Raw genomic sequence first — 13,507 nt, 5'->3', positions numbered from 1 at the left:
CCGACACGCAGTCAACGAGTGTCGAAAAATCCGACACGTGGTTAACTCTTTCCGACACGCGAGTCCAGAATTCCGACACGCAATTCCGACACGCACATGGTCAATTTTAAAAATTTATAATACTTGAGGGGTCAAAATATAAATATACACAACAGAAGTAATAAAAGAAGTAATAAAATTGCTATAAATATACACACACGGGGTCAATTTTTTTTTTTTCAGTTTTATTTTTTTAGAATTTTTTTATTTTTTTAAAAGTCTTTTACTCTGAAGAAGTAATAAAAAGGCTTGTCGCGACCTATTTTTTCGGGTGTGAACCACCTAAAATTTGGCTAATGGATTATTAAGCCTAAACTTAATTCGGGCTCTCCCAAGCCCATACCAATTCGCGACTTAAGTTCAGGTTCTTAACATACAATTGATTTTTTAATCGGAGTCGCCACTAATCTATTTTTTGGTGGGTCGATTAGAAACCCAAGTAAAGTAAAGGGAGTTTCACTTTACTCCTACGAACTGCAGACTATGGGTACGGGGACTTGGTTACACTAGATTTCTCTAATGCCCTTTCGGTACCATTCTTTTATTTTCAAAAAATGTTTTTGCAAGCAGCTTAAATTGATTTTAAATCTATTTTCCTAACATATGATGTGATCATGCGGGTGCGCAATTCACCAATTTAACACCCAGATAAACAATAAATAAATTGCAAAAACTTACCTCAAAGTAACGAAAGCATCTGCAACGTTAAGTTAAAAACTGCATCAACAACCCTAGATATGGTTTCTAATTACCACGCAATTCCTTTTTTTGTTTTCACTTAATTAATGAAATTTATGCAATATGCAATGCAATATTAACTAAATGACCTAATTCTAATGACATGCAATTTCTAATTAAATAGGCCTAGCAAAAATACTAAATGACATGCATCCCAATGAATCTAGCCCTAATGACGTGCATATAACATTTTTTTTCTTTTTCCTAAAAGAATGCATTTTATCATAAATAATTAAACTAATTTAACCAATGACATTTTTTTTTATTTTTCAGGTGAAATGTGAAAATTACCTAATTAGATTAAGATCCTATTTAATTTATATTAGGAATTAGGTTGAGCCAAATCCTAATTTAAACTAAAACATTATCTTAACCTAAATAATCCTAAAATGCAATATATCTAAAAAATACCTAAACTTATAACAAATTAAGAAAAAATATTATCTAGAATTGAACTAAGTGCAACTTAGTCCTAATATGCAATGACGTGCGAAATATGCTTTAACACTACATGACATGTATATGATGATTTTTTGTTTTTGTTTAATTTCGAAATTAATAATTGCCAAATAATTAAACATGCAATTCAGATTAAAAATCTAGCAACCTAAATTGATTGATTTGATTTTTTTTTTTAATTCGAAATAAGATTTCTATTCTAAATATGTAAACCCTAAAACATGCAATATTATAGCTCAAACACATTTTAAGATAAACAAAGCGATCATGACAAGCTAAACCAAGGATATCACACATCATCCAGATCAAGGGGTAATATTTCGTTGATAAAATCGATAAATTGATCTTAAGCTTTAAAGATCAAAATATCAATTTTATTCCCGCTTAATTAATTATTTCATCTAAAGCCTTATAGATGAAATAAGAAACCTAGCGCGGTTGCGAATAAGGTGATATATTGGAATATCCAATCATATACTAAAGACTAATTATACTAAAAAAACAAGATAAAGTAAAATAAATTAAATAAAATAAACTAAAGAAAACTACCTAATGTGTTTTCTTTTTTTTTTTTTGTTTTTTCTTTTTACCAAGCAAAGATGATGGTTGCTCCGGTAAGGGGATTCGCCGGCGAAGCGGGGCGACGGCGAGCGGCGGCGGGAGAGGCTCCGGTGGCGTCGGGTCGCGGGCTTCAAACGGTGGGGCGCTGCAGGGATGGCAAGAGGCCTCGGGCAGCTGGTGCGGCGGCGTCGGGCTCGCGGTCGCGGCGTCCGGTGAGCGCAGATGGGCGGCGACGGCACCGGGTACTGGGCTGAGGCAAGCGGCGCGGTGGACTTCGGCTTCGGACGGCGTCGGAGCAGCTCGGGTTTTAGGCGTCGGATTGAGATGCGGACAGAGCGGCGAGACCGGTGGCGCGGTGTGGCGGAGGCGAGCGGACTAGCGAGGTGGCGCGGCGGTGGACGTCGGAGGCGCTCGGCAGCGGCGTCGAGGGGTTGCTGTGTCGGCGGCAAGGCGCGGCGACGGTACTTGCGGTGGCGCGGCGACGAGCGGGCTTCGGTGGCGTCGTGGGTGGTGCTGGTGCAGTGTTCACAGACGGAGGAGGCGCGACGCGAGCATGGGCAGGGGCTTCCACGCGAAGAAGATGAACAGTAGCTCCTGCTGCTTTTCTTTTTTCTTTCTGGCTACACGTCACTTCTCTGCACTTTTTTCTCTTTCTTTTGCTGACTTTTCCTTTTCTTTTCTTCTGCAGCTGCTGACTTCTTTCCTTTCCTCTGCAGTTTGTCAGAGGGGAAAAGACGAGACTTCTTGGACGGCAAAAGGGAGGGGGCCTTTCACTTCTTCTTTTTTTGCACTTTTCTTTCTTCTCTCTTCTCTCACGATCGTGCTTCTTTCTTCTTTTTTCTGCAGGTTGTCAGAAGGGAAAAGAAAAGGACTTCTTTTTACTGCGGAGAAAGCTTTTTCTCTCTTTCTCTCTTTTCACTTTCTCCCGCGCTCTCTTCACGAAATCTCTCTCAATTTTTTTCGCACCTCTGAAAATTTTTCTGAATTTTCTCCCCCCGGCTCACGAAAATTATGGCTCCTTTTTATAGTGATTTTCAGATGGCCATTTTATAGCAACTTTCGGCTTTCCATCTTATGTTGCATTAAATCAATCCTGCAAATTAAGCATGATTTCGCACCGCCCGATCCGCTCGCATTTCTTCCATTTTGCAAAATTCTTGCCTCTTATTCACTTGATTTTTAAATTATTTCTGCATTTAACGAAATCCGAATGCTCATCAAAATTTCAAATTTCCGTGTATAATCAATCAAATAAATTTCCCCCGTTTTTTTTCATTTTTTCCTTTTATTTGTTCCAATGCAATTTTTATTTTCCTTATTTTCCTAGATTTGCTAAAAATAGGTGTCAACAAGGCTATTTATGATAAATAAATAATTTTAAAAATATCATTTCGGCATTTTTCTTTAAACAATGTTTTTTTTCTTCTAAGTTTTGTGTATTATTGTAACAAATTAAAATAATGAATGATATTATTTAATATTTTTTGTGTAAATTATTATTATTATTATTATTATTATTATTATTATTATTATTATTTATTTATTATATATAAAAATATATCTAATATATAACGTGTCTGAACGTGTCGGAACGTGTCGAAATTCTCTATTTTTAAGAAATTACATATCGACGTGTCGTGTCGTGTCGTGTCACGTGTCACGTGTCCGTGTCGGTGCTACATAGGTTATCGGACGGGTGTGAAGGGACGGGCTAATTCGGGTGGAAAACCGGTGCGCCTGTTCTCGGCTGGAGGCTCAATCAGAGGTAAAAGTTATCTTTGGGGATTTAGTCGTCCGTCAACATGGTCAAGAAAGAGGCTAGCCTAGCAGACTCATTCAAGATAAGATTAACAGATAAGATCGGCCCTACAAACGCTTTGTTGAATTGGGTTGTCGATTCTCCATCAATACAACCATCACTAAATTTCCATTCAATTATGTGTGGACCCCAGCTTGACCTCGGTCATTGGCATTGCCCATGCATGTGTTTCGCGTTCCCAGCCATCATTCAATTTCTCGTTTTCCTGTTTGTGTTTACATGTCTTTCGGACCAAGGCGAGTTACTGTTTGTGTTCACGTTTTTGTCATATGGGTTGATTGAGACACATGACTATTTGAGAGAAAGAAAAAACTTGAGATGAAATTGAATTCAAAGTCTCAGGATAATTGTTCATATAGTTATAAACTATTCAGTTCTAAACTTTTCAATTTTATAAATTTTGTCCTAAATCTTTCAACAATTTGCCAATGTAATCTCCCTAGTCAATTTTGGCCAAGAAATGCTTACATGGGTGCTAACGTTGATGATTTTGTTAATTTTACTGGAAAAAAAAAATTCTTTTGTTTCCTTTTTCTTTTTCTTTTTTTCTTCTTCAAAAGTCACACCGGGTCCGGCAGCTCATTCACCATCATTTAGGCCCCAGTGCCCTTTCCTGCGAATTAAAAAGAAAAAGAAAATAAAAGAAAGGAAAAAAAAATAACTGATATTTTTTTAAAATACAAAATACAAAATCATTCACTTCAATGTTGATTGTGCCATGTTGGACAACCGAAGTTGACTAGGCATCCAACTTAAAATTTTCCAGCCAAAATGGGCCAAAAATACTATATTGGTGAATCACTAAAAGATTTATAACTAAATTAGCAAAATTGAGAAGCTTAAAACTAAATAGATTTTGGGATAATTCTCCCCTAAATCTCTTTAAGCAGCTTATTAAAGACCATTTGCCAATCTGCCCCTTTCTTATTTTGCAGAACATTTTTTGTCAATAAAAGTAATAATCCTTAAATTTTTCTCGTTGTTTAATGTCGTTTATGGAAAATATTTCTTAATGTTGTCCAAAAAATGATTCAATATGGTTCTTCTGTTAAAATTATTGATAAACTCTGCTAATATGGGCGGAATATCTTGTTAGTTTGTGATTTATCATCATTATTATTTAATTTCATTATCGTACTTCGCTTATTTGTTCGATTTTTGTCCATTAACCTCTCTCTTTCTCTCTCTATCAAATTTAGATTTTATCTCAACATAGAATGCTTATTAATTATCTCACAACATTATAACCCAAACATGGCACTTCAACTAAATGGGTTACACAACACATATCACTTAACATATGAATTCTTATACTTAAAAGTGATTGCTTGTGTTTGCATGTTGTAAGCATTAATCCTGAATGTACTTAAACATGTCATGTATATAAGGAACATTTTAAATTGTTTAAGTAAACAAGACCCATCCCGTTATAGAGAGGTAAGTGGTTATATATGACACATTAATTATTCATCGCCATTAAATATTATACAAACACATAACATGTGTAGTGTGATCTCTTGTTGAGGGGTTGTCCCGAAAACTACTAGTCCTAGATAAGAGTCATCAAGGTTTATCTCAAAGAATATTTGAAGACTCTCACCATGCTCGAGTGAAGGCTATTGGAGTGAAAAAAAATCAAAATATAATAGTTTTAAAGATGAAATTGAACAAACAAATAAATTTTAGTACGAAATTGGACAGAAAAAAATGACAGGTAAGTAACCTTCACAGGCCCATCGATAAATTTTGTAAATCTTCAACGGAAAGACCACGTTAAACAAAACTTAAAAGGTGTAGCAACGACACGGAGCAACTAGCAAAAGTCCCTTTCCCCTTTCGGCAATCTTTTCCAACTCTATTTTCTTACTTTCTTTCTTGAGTTGACTTGATGTTCGCGGGTCCATTGCATTTGCACTGTTGTTTCTCATTTCCCACGTAACACCTTTTTTTCCCTTCCATTTCCACGTAATGATGCTTTGACTGTGATTTTGAAAGACACTTGTTGAGGATATAGTAGCTGTTGTGCTTTTTATTAGAAGACAATGACGCATATGAATTCAACATATGTTCTTTGAATTGTGTAAACGAAAGTGAACTTCAATATCTTTACTCTTGGGGTACACTTGTTTTGCGAAATTTCTTTAAAATGATTGCTCATAGAAATGAATAGACAATAAATATTTTCATCATTCACAATAATATTTAGACATAAATTCTCATCAATGATGAAAATATTTTTAATGGACCAATTATTTCAAGAAATATAAATGATCATTTTTAAAAAATAATTTACACATCATTCATTTTTTGTTAAACAAACGTAGCCTTCAACAACCTTATTAAATTCAATAATGTAAAGTAAGAAATTTCAAGACCCTTGGAAACTATTCAACATGACTTTCAACCTGTAAGAAATAAAGAACTTACTGTAGACCGACAGATGACCCTTGAATAGTTGAATAAGGGTTGAACTTTGTTGGCTAGTGATAGGGCACAGAAGTCAATAATAAATGGAGACTTAGACAATCATATTAAAATCGATAATGAATTTTTTTTTTCTTGTCAGTCCTAATAATGCAAAGTTAGAAAGTCCATCATCCTTGGAGATTATTCAACATAACTTTTTTGGCCGTGCTTGTTTTTAGTCGTTGTGTGTCCTTGTCCGTGTTGTTGGGTGCCGTTTGTGGCTTTTACATCACGGCATTATTCCACTCATAATGATTTTCTCATCTTGAGTGTAAGTTTTTGGTATCGTGATCTTTTGTACATTTGGCATTTTATCACTATATTTCTTGCCTCTTACCAAAAAAGAAAAAGAAAAATGAGCTGACTATATATAGACAAATCACCCTCAATTGGTTGAATAAGGCTTGAACATTGTTGGATTATGATAGGCCACCGAAGAATGCGTTGAGGTCGATAGAATGTGAATGCTGGAATATTTGAATCAGTGGGGCTTTTTCTTGACAATATGGTGCAACGTAAAGAAGAAGGCAACTCAACTTTGATTTTGGCTTTGTGGAAAAATTGAAGAGTTTGTTTAGGAGCATATGTTATGAAGTTTTCTATTTTAATTCTTGCGGATCACACAATTGGTGTCTTATTTATTGCGACATACTTGATTCTTCCCAAAAATACTGAGAGAACTAAAAAAAAAAAAAAAAAAATCATAAACCTATTGTAATTGTGTCAATTCTGTCATAAACTTATTTTTTTGGCAAATTGAGTCATAAACATTTTACAATTATGCAAAGTCAGTCTATCTGGCTAAATTTGATCAACCAACATTGACATGACACGACCGATGCCGACATAGATAATTTTTAATATTTTTTAATATTTTTCAAATATATTTAATTTTTTTCTTTTATTTATCTTTATTTTTTTCCCTCTTCCTCCTCCCTTGGGCTAAAAACTGGACCGAGGCGAGCTGCCTCCTTGCCTCCCCAAGCGAGGCTTCCCTTGCTAGTGGTTGACAGGGGCTCACATTACTGGCCCTCATTTCTAGCCGGTGGCAACCGACCAAAGGAGGGGATAAAAGAGAAAATTAATATACTCGAAAAAAATAAAATATTATTAAAAATTGTCCATGTTAGTATGAGTTGACCAAAACTTGCTGGATGGATTGAATTTGCACAAATACAAAAGGTTTATGATTAAATTAGCTATAAAAAAAAAACTTATAACTGAATTTGCACAATTATAATAGATTTTCAGACCTTTTTGGTACCTATCCCAAAAAATACCAGCATTGATATTTATAATTTTTTTAACGTAATTGCATTTTCTCTTCTATACTATCAACGATTACGTAAATGAGTGCATTTGTAAAGAAAGTAGTTAAGGAAAGTTCACAAACAATTTTTAGTGCACTATGCTTCTCGTGTTATGTGTCATAACTACATTAAAAATTGACAATTCCTAATTAAGCATGTTTACCCGGTGCCCTGAGAAAACTTTCTAATAGGACCCTTGTCTATCTTACTATGGGGATACAATGAAACAACTCAGGTAGAATTTTTCCTGACCTTCTTTTCCGATCATATTTTCTTTTAAAAGATACTCAAAATCATCTTTACTCTTCACTTAAGTAGCACCATTACTAACATGTGATACATGACACGACACGACACGATACGACATGCTGACATGTCGTTTCTCAAGAAATAGATAATTCTGACACGCTAGGACATGTTGTTTATTAAATGTATAAATATATATATATATACATGTTAAATTATCTTTTTATGATTATTTTAATCAAATTAATCTAATTCAAATTCACTAATAAATAACTAATAAAAAAAGATCCTAAAATGAATTTACAATAAAACATTAATCCAACATTTGTTAATATCATTCACTGTATTAATTTGACAAATTCAACTCCATTCATGGAGAGGCGAAAAACTAAACAATCTACATTCTGAACTCACATGTCAGAGCATGTCAAAATAAATATATAAATAAATAAATAAACTTGGGAGTGAATTGTGTGTCATGGAAAGTAAGAGTAGAAGAGAAAAAAACATTAGGTCTTTCTTCTTTTCCTCTTTATTATTATTTTTTTATTTTTTACATATTTACATTTTGACTTCTCATTTATTGAAAAATTTTAAAATTAATCCCGTGCATGTCGGAATTTCAAACTTATATACGGCATTCCGAACTCACATATCGGAATTCTAGAAGAGTGTCAAGAGAGTTGACCCCCATCGACCGAGTATCAAAGAGTGTCGGATACATATCGAAATATTCAACATGACACGAGAACTCCCGGAGAGTGTTGGTGCTTCTTGGCTCTTCACTTCAATACCCAACTCCTTTATGCTAAAATCACTTACATAACCCTATTTCGTTCTTGACATAAGTGACCATTATAACTTTCATATCCAAAACCAATTTGCCAAGTTGTTGGTGACCTCGATCCACTTACCTTCTTATGGCATTTGACCAACTTCAATGAAGGTGATAGGCCTCTTCGAGGCCATCGACAACCTCAGATCCAGGTCCATGAACGACCTCAATCGAGGTCATCCATGGTGACTTGCAACCTTAGATTGATGTCACGAGCAGCATTGAGACACGGGACAACCTCAATTTGAGGTTATCCATGGTGGTCGAAGTGAGAGAATTGGATGTGAGAGGGGTTGAAGGTGGTGGCAGGGAGGGGTATGAGAGGATGGTGGGGCATCAGCAGCGGGTGGAGGTGGGTAGAGACATGTCGGAGTTTTTCGGGGTTGGAATTTGTGAAATTAGATATAGGGCTAAAATTTGAATGAAGAGCAATAGTCTTTGTACTTACAAGATTCTATCTTGCCTTACAGAGAGGTGGTTTTGGAAATACAGGATCCGAAGTGGGATCGATACTGATGGCAATTAGTACATTTAAAAAAAAAAAAAAATGCCACCTCCGATTTAAACCGAGTAATACCATCAAGCACAGCTTTCAAGAAACACACCCAGCAACGGCTCACGCGGGACAAACTTTTTTTCCCTTCTGAGAATCCGCGATTGAAGGTGGATGATGTGCAGAGTCAAATTGACTCGCAGTAAAAATTGACTCGCAGTATTTTACCGTATTTAAACATGCCTGTTGTGGACGATCAAAAAAAAACATGCCTGTTGTGGACTCGCAATGGAATGGAAAGAACAAACCGCACCTATACATCATAACACACCCACACAGACACAACAAAATAGAGAGAAAAAGATGGCAATGACACGTTTTCTACTCCCTTTCATGCTCAGCTTTTTCATCCTCAAAGCTACTGAATCCACCTTCACCATGAGCTTACATTACTGCTCAAACTCAACCACCTTCTCTCCCAATAGCACCTACCACGCCAACCTCAACCTTGTTCTCGATGATCTCGTCAGAGACGCGGACGCTGACACTGATGATGGGTTCAACTTCACTTCAAGCAAAGCCAGCTCGAGCAACGTCGTCTACGGCAGCTTTATGTGCAGAGGCAATGTCCCCAAGAAAGAGTGCGCGGATTGCGTCAGGAACGCGAGTATTCGAATAACCGAGCTATGCCAGATGACGAAAGTCTCCTTCCTGTGGTACGATCAGTGCATGCTGCGCTACTCAGACAGGAATTTCACCAGAAAAATGGAGCTGGAACCTCAGTTGAATGGATACAATGAAGAGAACATAGAACAGCCAGATGAATTCATGAAGCTACTGAACGAGACGACAGATCACGTGGCTAAAGAGGTTGCTCAGCATCCTCCTAAGATGTATGGCCATCGTGAAGCCAAATTTCATCGGGAGAAAACGCTGTACACATTCGCACAGTGTGTCCCTTATATTTCTAAAACCGATTGTTGGGAGTGCCTTCGCAACGCCACATCAAGCCTCTTAAGCCTCCCAAAGGGGAAAATCGGGGGCCGAGTGTTGCTTCCGAGTTGCTTTGTCAGGTTTGAGATTTACCCATTTTACGGGAGCAGCCTAAAAGGTAAGGTAGAACCTCATAGTTGATGTTTTCATGATCATGCTTGTTACTACTTCTAAAATTGCAATAGAATTTATGTTGTCCGCTCAAGCTGTGTCTTTGCTCTTTGAGGAGTCATTAGAGTTTTTCAGCCAGCAAAACAATTTTCTTTTCTTTTCTTTTTTCAATTCTACTACAGTTACAATCTTTACAGTTAGATTAATCAACGCTCGTTCAGTTACGTACAGTCAACTCAACTGTTTGCTACAGCTTTTGCATGGGGTTGGGGAATAACTTGTCTCATGTATGTGCTGGAACATGAAGTTTTCATGACTAGAAGGAGCCATTTTTTTCATGTATGTATATAAAACTATTAACTCTGACTACAAATGCAGGAAAAGTGCACTTTCCATTGAAAATATCTGCTGCAATCCTTACCGCAGCCGTAGGATCGACGCTACTTTTTTGCATGATTGTCTGGCATTTACTACGAGGAAGAAGAATGGTTCTAAGAGGGGAGAGTGAAAGTTGTATAGAAGAAGATCCGATTGGTAACTCAACGAACTAATGCTATTGCACGCCTAAAATTTTATTGATTCTGTTTCATTAGAGTTTAAAGATATCTGAACTGTTTAACTGCCAGTTAGGAGGCAAATTTCTGAACTCCACTCCCTGCAATTTGATCTGCAAACAATAGAAGTTGCCACAAATAATTTCTCAAACGACAAGAAGTTAGGGGAAGGTGGATTTGGTCCAGTTTACAAGGTAATTAAGATGTTCAATCTGATCATTCAACTTTTGAATTATCAAGAAGCTGATGCTTGCTAATTTTCATATATAATCATAACGTAGTATCATATTGTGGTTTACAATGAAGTTTCTCAAAACTCCAGAGCATTTTTCTCATCTACATAAGTTAGATAGGAAAAACTCCAAGATTATGCTCCTAGTTCCCCTATTTCAATGCCCTTCTAATCTTATAGTGGTAAAAATGGAAGTATAATAAAACGAAGCAGCAATAAGATGCGTCTTATGTCTTCTATTATCAGGGTACACTACCCAGTGGTCAAGAAATTGCAGCAAAGAGGCTATCTAGGAGCTCTGGACAAGGAGTCGAAGAATTTAAGACCGAGGTTGAATTAGTAGCCAAGCTTCAACACAGAAACCTAGTGAGGCTATTGGGATTCTCCATGGAAAGAGATGAAACGATACTAGTCTATGAATACGTGCCCAACGGGAGCCTCGACAACTTGTTATTTGGTTTGCCTCTCTTTTATCTCTGTTTCACCAAATTAATACACCATCATTTTCAATCTAAATGATACATTTCACTCAAAGAAAACGAGAACCAAATATAATTCTAGCCAAATGGAAAACCGCAGATATTAGTGATAGCAGGACAACGTAATGCAAACAAACATCCTGTTGTTATTCTGCTTAGTTTTCTTCGTCATTTTGTTTCTAAGTTGACGAATGCAACTTTAAAGATCGAACATGATAAGAATTAGATAAGGATTACAACGAATGGCAATGAGAATACTGATCAAAAGCTAATGAAAGCAACTATATGTGATGATCTGGGCATGAGCATTATACAAGTGCAAGTTGATGCAACTTACATATTATTTTGACTGATGTACAGATCCCGAGCTCAGTGGACGCCTAGATTGGTCAACACGGTACAAGGTCATGGTAGGGGTGGCGCGCGGACTGCTATACCTTCATGAAGATTCTCGGCTTCGAATTATTCATCGCGATCTCAAAGCCAGCAACATTCTGCTAGATGTTGACATGAACCCAAAAATCTCAGATTTTGGTATGGCCCGGATCTTCAGTGCCAATCAAACTGAGGCAAGCACAAATAGGATTGTTGGAACATAGTAAGTTCAACATCTACTATTCTGACTTGTTATTAAAAAAGAAGAGCATGCCATTATCGTTGAACTTGAGCATTTGTCCTAATTTGTTCAAGCATTTTATATGCATAGTGAAAATTTCTAGCTTATCCTCTTATTTTTGTGTTAACATTTGTTGCTCAATGCAGTGGTTACATGTCTCCTGAGTATCTGATGTTTGGACACTTCTCAGTAAAATCTGACGTCTTCAGCTATGGTGTGCTAATGTTAGAGATTATTACTGGCAAAAAGAACAGCCAATTCTTAGCATTGGACTGTGATGGGGGCCTGTTAGGCCATGTGAGTATTTTAATACTGCACTGATTTCTGGCTAACATCATTTTTAGTGGAAGTACAACAGTAAATTGAACAAAAACCGCTAATATAACTAATCTTTCAGGTCTGGAAGCATTGGACCAGCAGATCGCCATCTGAAGTAGTGGACCCAGCTTTAAGCAATGCTTACTCCGTCAACGAAGTGATCAGATGCATGCACATTGGCCTGTTGTGCGTGCAAGACGACACAGAGGACCGACCTACCATGGATTCGGTCGTTCTCATGTTAAACAGTGAGTCTATTAGCATTCCAATGCCTCAGAGACCTTCATTCTTCTTCCCAAATAAGAAGTACAAGCCGGCACCTTGTGTTCTGAACTTAGATCAATCTACTGGCAAAGCAGACCAATCTAGTAGCAAGATAACGCCGCCGTGGTCTCCAACCGACACTGGTGCCAGTCTATCTTCGAAGACGTAGGTGTGCATTGACATGGTCTATAGACAGATTCCCCTGTCGACACGTTCAAGATCGTTTTAGAAGATAAGATCGGCCCTCGAACCGGTTCATAGTTTAAAATCAAGACATACGCTTTGCTGAATTTCCAATGAATTATCTGTAGACCCTGTTTGATCTCGGTCGTTAGCGTTTTCCTGTTTGTGTTTACATGTCCCTTGGACAGAGGCGAGTCCATGCTAAGCTCGAACTCATGATGAATGGTGGGACCACCACAATACATATTTTGGACTTATACATAGGTCATATAAAAATATCGTTACACAAACAAAATAAGCTGCCGACGCAAATACATTATGTGATCTTGGTGAAAAGATTCGTTCCATGAGTAGATGAGAGTTTTAATTTCCTGACTTTTTGTGTAAAAAAATATTTTGTACTAACAATGCCACTCATATATATTTTATTATTTTTGTGGTTTTACCTATAAATGATTTGTTTTTGAGAAGAGACTTTTGGATGTAACATGTAACAAAGGATTTGGGTCGATTGGGACACGAGACGATTTGAGAGGGGAAAATGTTGAGACGACTTCTCAAATTCCAAATCGCCGTGAACCGCTCATCAAAGATCACTTGCCAGAAAGGTGGTCTTTCTGCCATTTTCTTATTTTTGAGAGTATATTTTCTCGGGCAATGACACCAATAATAACCTTTAAATTTTTATTGTTGTTCAATGCCATTTCTGGACATTTTTTTTTTTATTAAGTGGTTTGATGTGATCCTTCCATTAAAATTATTGACAGACTCTGCTAACATGGACGAAATAT

At 36.8% G+C, this 13,507-nt stretch overlaps 2 protein-coding genes across 2 annotated transcripts; both read left to right on the top strand.

The window, feature by feature from the left end:
- The first annotated feature begins 9,242 nt into the window (after positions 1–9,242).
- Positions 9,243–10,154, top strand: LOC120292796 (cysteine-rich receptor-like protein kinase 25). The gene has a single exon (XM_039311229.1). It carries the CDS (start codon positions 9,255–9,257, stop codon positions 10,098–10,100), a length of 846 nt encoding a protein of 281 aa, XP_039167163.1. The 5' UTR covers positions 9,243–9,254; the 3' UTR covers positions 10,101–10,154.
- A 16-nt stretch (positions 10,155–10,170) lies between these two features.
- Positions 10,171–12,942, top strand: LOC104442730 (cysteine-rich receptor-like protein kinase 4). The gene is made up of 6 exons (XM_010056127.3): positions 10,171–10,604; positions 10,697–10,818; positions 11,103–11,313; positions 11,696–11,933; positions 12,098–12,248; positions 12,349–12,942. Exons 1-6 carry the CDS (start codon positions 10,412–10,414, stop codon positions 12,700–12,702), a joined length of 1,269 nt encoding a protein of 422 aa, XP_010054429.3. The 5' UTR covers positions 10,171–10,411; the 3' UTR covers positions 12,703–12,942.
- The last annotated feature ends 565 nt before the right edge of the window (positions 12,943–13,507 follow it).

The sequence above is a fragment of the Eucalyptus grandis genome, chromosome 4 (genome assembly GCF_016545825.1).
Source record: "Eucalyptus grandis isolate ANBG69807.140 chromosome 4, ASM1654582v1, whole genome shotgun sequence".
Lineage (NCBI taxonomy): Eukaryota > Viridiplantae > Streptophyta > Magnoliopsida > Myrtales > Myrtaceae > Eucalyptus > Eucalyptus grandis.
The sequence above is the reverse complement of the archived record's forward strand: the minus strand, read 5'-3'. Positions and strand labels throughout refer to the sequence as shown.